Below are 7,360 nucleotides of genomic sequence, written 5' to 3'. Positions count from 1 at the left end.
GCCCAGCTCGGCAGGTTTCCCTGTTGTCCCCTCTCATGCCTGTTTGCCTCTCCTCAGATTTGGCCGCATCGGCCGCCTGGTCACCCGGGCTGCCATCCTCTCTGGCAAAGTCCAAGTGGTGGCTATCAACGATCCCTTCATTGATCTGAACTACATGGTGAGTTGCCTTACAGTGCCCCCTCTGGGCATTTCTGAGCAGGACTCTGTTCTAGTAGCTTCCCAGCAAAATGAGGTGTGTGGGGGTAGAGGCACAGGGCTGGGAGGTTCGGCAGAACCAAGTAAAGCACAGAGGTAGGACAAGGTCACTGAGCAGGGGGGAGCCAGGACTGTGGTGAAGGCCGAGCCAAGGGCTGGAGAGATGGCAGCCAGGGTGCCTGACTTGCCTTCCTTCTCTTCTTGCTAGGTTTACATGTTCAAATATGACTCTACTCATGGTCACTTCCGGGGCACTGTCAAGGCTGAGAATGGGAAACTGGTGATTAATGGGAATGCTATCACCATCTTCCAGGAGTAAGTATCTCTCTCCTTCTTGCCCTTCTGGAGGATGAAAGCAGGGGTCTTGAGGAGCCGCTCCTACCATTTTGTTCCTCCTCAGGCGTGACCCCAGCAACATCAAGTGGGCTGATGCTGGTGCCGAATATGTTGTGGAGTCCACTGGTGTCTTCACCACCATGGAGAAGGCTGGGGTGAGTACGACGGTGGCACACGGGAGAAGGGAATGCAGGTGTTCATGCCTGTGAGGCACAGCACTGTGTACAGACTTCAAGATGGGGAAGAGATTGTCTGAAGTGTGCTGCTGTGGAGGGATTCTGGATTATCTAATCTTTCTTTTTTTCCAGGCTCATCTGAAGGGTGGCGCTAAGCGTGTTATCATCTCTGCCCCCTCAGCTGATGCTCCCATGTTTGTGATGGGTGTCAACCATGAGAAGTATGACAAGTCTCTGAAAATTGTCAGGTAAGGAGAGAGGACGATATGCTTCCTGGCCTGGAGCTCTCAGCTGTGCTGGGGGGCTCATCTCACATCTTTGTACATGTGCTGCCTCTGGCTGATGAGCCTTCCTTTCTCTCTTTCCCCAGCAATGCATCTTGTACCACCAACTGTCTGGCACCCTTGGCCAAGGTCATACATGATAACTTCGGCATCGTGGAGGGTCTTATGGTAGGTCTGGAACTTGCTGCTCAGGAGAGTGCGTTACCTCCAGATTCCCTCATATGAGAGCAAAAGCATCTATATTCCCCACATCCCCTGGAATGAGGAGCCAAGCGCCTGGGATGCTTTTTCTGGAGAGCGCTCGCTGTATTCTTACTCTTGTGCTCTCTGTTCCCAGACCACTGTCCATGCCATCACAGCCACACAGAAGACAGTGGATGGGCCCTCTGGGAAGCTGTGGAGGGATGGCAGAGGTGCTGCCCAGAACATTATCCCGGCATCTACTGGGGCTGCTAAGGCTGTGGGGAAAGTCATCCCTGAGCTCAATGGGTGAGTGGTGTCCCACCGGTGCCTCCCAGCTCTGACCCATTCCTAGCAGAACACAGGCCTGGCCGGGCAGTGCTACGTGCTGTTCTGTGCTGATTCATGTCTCTCACAGGAAACTTACTGGAATGGCTTTCCGTGTGCCAACCCCCAACGTCTCTGTTGTGGACCTGACCTGCCGTCTGGAGAAACCAGTAAGTGTTGTGGTCAAGGCCCTAAGAACCTCCAGACCTAACTCTGATTCCTCTAAACTCCCATCTAGTGCTCGGAACAGCACTTCCTCCATCAATCTCTTCCTGAAGATTTGATCTTTGTGGAAGTGGCACCTGCCGAGGTGCTCCAGTGTGTCTCTCCTCTCTCTGTTCCCCCAAGCGGACATTTTGTGCAAGTTGGAATCTGACCATCCAAAATCTGTCTCTTCTCAGGCCAAGTACGATGACATTAAGAGGGTAGTGAAGGCTGCTGCTGATGGGCCCCTAAAGGGCATCCTGGCATACACAGAGGACCAGGTGAGGAACTCTCTTGTCTCTTGGCCTGTGTTTGATTGGCACCTGCTTCATTTTTCTGATGATGGCAACCTTGCTGGAATCCTTGAGTGCTTCTAACTGCACTATTTCCTTTGCTCCAGGTTGTCTCCTGTGACTTCAATGGTGACAGCCATTCCTCCACTTTTGATGCGGGTGCTGGCATTGCACTGAATGACCATTTCGTCAAGCTGGTTTCCTGGTAGGCACAGCCTGGGGGAAGACTTGGGGGGTAGGGGGTGGCACAGACAAGTTCGTCGCTGCTGGCTGGCGATGCAGGGTGATACACAGACCCGTGCTGGGTAGGGTGGCTCCCAAAGTGAACAGCCTCTGGAGTGAGATTTCTTCTTACCTGAGATGACTGTAGCCTTCTCCTTCCCTTGCTTGGAGGGTGGATGCTCTGCTGCTTCCTTTCCTTACTGGAAGTGTATGGGAAGCCACCTGGTTCTGTTGGGTGGAGTGGGAGAGAAGAGCAGGAACAAGGGATGGAAGAAATGGGTCTGGTCCTGACAGCGCTTCTTTTCTGTCCCAGGTATGATAATGAATATGGATACAGCAACCGTGTTGTGGACTTGATGGTCCACATGGCATCCAAGGAGTAAGCCGAGCACACAGCCCCCCTGCTGCCTAGGGAAGCAGGACTCTCCTTGTTGGAGCCCCTGCCCTTCTTCACCACCGCTTAGCTCTGCATCCTGCAGTGAGAGGCCAGTTCTGTTCCCTTGTCTCCCCCACTCCTCCAACTTCTCCCCGAGCCTGGGGGAGGTGGAGAGGCTGATAGAAACTGATCTGTTTGTGTACCACCTTACATCAATAAAAGTGATCACCATCTGAAAAGCCGTGTCTGTCTTGTCAGTGGGAAATGGGAGAAGGTGGGAGTGGGGTGAAAGGAGCAAATGTGTAGGTGCCTGCTTCAGGATGGACCCTGCCAGTTTGGCTAGGATGGTTGAGCCAGTGTTTCCAAGCGCTTGCTGTGTGGACACAGTGTTGAGTGAGGCTGTGAACCGCGGTGGCAGAGATGTGAGAAATGCCAGAGGAGTTTGGAACTGGTCTGGGATACTGGACTTGTGAAGACTGGTGAGTGCTGGGCTGCTGTGAGGGGAGCTGTGGTGAGCTACCTGTGCCAGCTGAGAGAGGCAAGTCTGCCTGTGAACAAAAACGAGCTGTGGTGCCAGGGCTGTGCTCAGCGCTGCTGTGTGGTAGAAAGGAAAGTGCTGCTCCATCTGCCTAGATCTCTGCAGTTGCTTGTCTGATGAGTGTAGGCAGAATGAAGCAGTAAGCAGATGACTTCTTTTTGTGTTTGGTTTGGCAGAGGGGCACAAGAAACGAGTTCTTTATGTTTCCCCCTTGCCTTAGTAGAAATGTTGCAAGGAGGATTTTTTCATTTGCTTTTATGTCTTAAAATGAACCAACTTGCCCTACAGCAAATGGCTGCCTAGGGACGTGTCGGAGGCCAGTGTTACCATGGTGGTAGCTCATCTTAATTCTGGCTTAATTCTGCGTGGAAGGAGGGGCAGTTGCAGTTAAGCTCCTGAGCAGCAAATCTCTGAAAGGTGAGTGTCTGCCCTCTGCCAGAGAATGTGTTGCCTCTTCCCGGAAGCAAGAACACTGCAGAGCAGGGGCTGAGCCTTTCGTGACCTATGAGCACCAGGGTAGATAAGCGATGCGCTGCACAAAATTGTGTTGCCCTCTGTGGTGTTTTTATTTTTAGCAGCTCAATTTACTGGCTTGGGGATGATGTGGTGTGTGGTTTTAATTTGTTTGTTGTTTTTCCCTAGCAGGCAGGGTTGGAGCTATTTTTCTGGACCCCAACTGCTTTAGACCTCGATCTGGAGGGAAGGACTTAGGCTTGGAGGACTTAAGCTCCCAGGATCAAGGTATGTTGGACATAAGTTTCCTGAAGCCGCTTATCTCCAGTGGTTGAGCTGCGTAAAAATTAAATGTTTACTGGACAAGAGGGTGATGACTCAAAGTTGGTTTGCAAAGAGAAAAAAAGGTTGAATAACCTCTCTCTGGGTAGGAGCTGGAACTGTGGGCAGCTTGTTAGCCCGGGACAGCAGCAATACCTGGCTCACCCCACCAGAGCCCTGAGGGAGCTTTAGGTAACTCTGAAGTTAAATAGGAGCTGCCTGGCGCTGGGGTTAACTGGAAGCAGCCCTCCCCTGGAGTTGGGTTTCTGCTGGGGAGAGGCGCAATACCCTGCAGGCCTCTCGGGCTTACAAATGAGTCTTGGGTTGGTCCCATCCTGTCCTCGATTGCTGCGCTTGGGTGCGCTGAATGGCTGTCCTGTGTGTGCTGCATATTTGCTTGCGTGCCAGCGAGTGCCCTGCTAGATCATCTGCAAGTGCAGAGAGGCTGCTGAAGCACCTCGTGGTGGGGGGAGGCCTGTGGCCCATGTGAAACAAAGATTTTATTTTATTTTGTTTTTTCTCTGAACGGGGTGTGAAGTATGAATATTTTGAGGGGTCACCTTTTTTCCTCTCAAAATGTTTCCTGAGCAAGATAAGGCTGCCTGAAAATTCACCTAGAGCAATGAACTCTCGTTACTTAAATAAAAGAGCCCTATCCAGCCCAAGATCAAATTGCTGTGGGAATGAGCAAATTCATACAACCTGGGGGGTGGGGGTGGAGAAAAAGAGTAACTGCTCTCAGACCAACAATTGCTGGGAAAGTCTCAGATAAAGGTTCGCTGTGTTTTAAAATGGTATTTCAACCAATTTACAATCTTGCTTGAAGTTCTTGGGGGGTGGGGAGGGGAAATTAAATAGTATCTGGCTGATGAGGCGAGCCAGGAGTCACAGAATTTAAAACACCGTGGACAGCGAGCAGGGCAAACGAGCTGTGCAGCCTTTGGACTGCCTGGAGGGCTTGGTTTCCTCTCTCACATAAGCTCCTGAAAAAAGCACAGCTCTTCTCAATCCTCATTTCGCATCCAGACTCTGTGCCTGCAGATGGCACCACAGCAAGGCCTCTCCAGACAGATGGAAAAGCTAGCTCAGTGGCCAGCCTCTCCCAGAGCTGCAACCCGTCCTAAAAATCTTTTGGCTTTTCATTATTTTTTTGTCATTTTTAAGAATTGTCATATATGACTACAGCTGGTATTGGAATAAAGATGGGAGACCTGCTGTGGCAGCTGCTTCTCTCTCTGGAGAAGAGTTTGCTTTGAAGTAGGGGAGCGTGAGGTTTGCTCTCAAAGCATTTCTGAGAAAAAGCAATAAAAACGCTTGGTTGGGGAAGGCAGGCGCTCAGGCAGACATAAAGAGGTTCTTGTTCAGCAAAGGAGTTAAAAGCAATTGTGTTACTCTGCCAGGACAAACCGGCTCTAGAAGCAGCTGTGATAAGCCAGAATCCATTCTGGTTTATGAATGCATTGCGAGGGGGAGGTATAAAAAAAGAAAAGAAAGGTGTCCTGGCCAAAGGCTGGATGACTCTGCCTTCTGTGACTGGCCAGGCCCCAGGGCTCGCTGCGCTGGGCTGTTGTGGGAGAAGGATGCTCGTAAGGGTGTGTAGTGAAGGATGAGGGGCAGTGGTTTTAAACTAGAGCAGGGTACATTTAGATTAGATATTAGTAAAAAGTTCTTTACAATAAAGGTGGTGAAACACTGGAACAGGTTGCCCAGGAAGGTGGTGGAGGCTCCATCCCTGGAGACATTCAAGGTCAGGCTGGATGGAACTCTGAGCAACCTGATCCAGTTAAAGATGTCCCTGCTCCCTGCAGGCGGGTTGGACCAGATGGCCTTTAAACATCCCTTCCAGCCCAACACGTTCTATGATACAGGCTCATTCCTTCGCAGGGCTGTGCTGACCCATGGGACAACTATTGTGGTGGGCAGCCAACCATTTCTAGGGGTGCACCTTTTGTTTTCCTTTTTTTTAAGACGGAAGAAATTCAAGTGATCCTGTGGTATGGTAATTAGCACTGGTCTTACAGGAAACTTCCCTTTTAAGGCAACGTGGAATGTTTGGAGAAATTATTTTTATACTTCCCTGGCATTTGCACACACTACCATGCATGTAGTACTTCCCCAGTAAATGGCTAGTTGTCCTCAGACCACCTTCTTCTCAGGATGTCAGCATGAAACTTCAGCATTATGGAAGATGCTGTGTAGTGAAAATCATCTTGAGCAGATGTGGAAACTAATTAAGCTTACTTAAAAAAAACCAAAACCCACACCAAAATAGAGACTGCATCAGCACAGTAAAAAAAAAAAAAAGTCTTGGACATTTAAAACATACTCTGTCCGTTTCTGAAGTAAATGTGTCTTTGAGCAAAGCAATGGAAAAGATCTGTGCAAGAAAGAGGAGATACAGGGCTCTGACAGGAAAGTCTATGACATAAGGCATATATTGGACAGTTGTACAAGACAAACATCTTGAAGGATAATGTTCCAAACTCCATTGTAACAGATGCCATTCACAAAATGCAGGTTTGTGACTTAAACTTGGAGTATGCAAATACCCCTGTGGGCACCAGTACTCACAGAAAGCAGACAATTAATGAAAAGAAAAGGTGCCTACCTTTGGGCAATCTTATACTGTATATACACTCTCTGCAAAAAAACCAAATAATTTGTTACTTCAGAGCTGAATGTAATTTCTTAGTACAAGACAGCTTACTTACCTCAATATATTATCTTACTATAGAAGTGTCATCTTCTTGAGGGAGTTATTCTCAATTAAGTGTCCCTAGAAGGAATAGTAGTATGGATTATATTTTAACTGCGTAAGTTTTGAAAAGACAGCCATCAAAAAATCTGTAGTCAAATGAAAATAGAAGAAAAATTCATAAACACTAGCAAATTAAATGTAACAGCCAGGTTCCCCAACTCCTCAGAGTCCTAGTATGCCTTTCTTAGCCTGACTAAACTGCAGATTAGACCATCATCCTGATGTGACAGGGCACTGGGCAAAAAATGCACACTTATCTGTTCTTTTTTATTTTGGGGGTTTTTTTAAGGTGTAAAATGCTTGAACTTTACATCCTCAAAACATTTTTCTCCGGCCTGGAATCGTGGTTAGGAGCCTTTTCTCCATCTACTCCAACTTGTGATACAATGCACGTGAACATCACATGGAGATAAAAGATGTTTAAAGATGCCATCATCTTCAGCATCTGGCTGAGAACTTGCACAAGGTTGCTTGTGAGCCCTGCTCCCTAAGTGTTTCCAGCCCTCCTGTTGTCCCGGGGATGATTAGTCACTACTATTTCTTGCTCTTAGACGTATCTAAGCATAGCTTAAATATTGGCTATGTATGTGTTTGGCACCATAGCCTATATTGTGACTCAAAAAACATATTTTAATATTTATTCCTTTTGAAAGTCTGTATCATTTCTACGTATCAAAAATGGCACGGGTTTTGTCCG

General features: G+C 48.5%; 1 protein-coding gene across 1 annotated transcript; it reads left to right on the top strand.

Annotated features, from left to right (window-relative positions):
* Window positions 1–55: 55 nt before the first annotated feature.
* Window positions 56–2,832, top strand: GAPDH (glyceraldehyde-3-phosphate dehydrogenase; the record flags this gene model as incomplete). Its single annotated transcript, XM_009868060.1, has 10 exons — window positions 56–157; window positions 404–510; window positions 596–686; window positions 840–955; window positions 1,078–1,159; window positions 1,329–1,480; window positions 1,590–1,668; window positions 1,900–1,983; window positions 2,103–2,200; window positions 2,531–2,832. Coding segments are annotated over 10 exons (981 nt in total), but the record flags the coding sequence as incomplete, so codon positions are not given.
* Between the last annotated feature and the right edge of the window lie 4,528 nt (window positions 2,833–7,360).

This window comes from Apaloderma vittatum, unplaced genomic scaffold (genome assembly GCF_000703405.1).
Source record: "Apaloderma vittatum isolate BGI_N311 unplaced genomic scaffold, ASM70340v1 scaffold29944, whole genome shotgun sequence".
In the NCBI taxonomy this organism is placed as follows: Eukaryota; Metazoa; Chordata; class Aves; order Trogoniformes; family Trogonidae; genus Apaloderma; species Apaloderma vittatum.
Note: the sequence above shows the minus strand (reverse complement) of the source record. Positions and strands in the feature narration are given on the sequence as shown.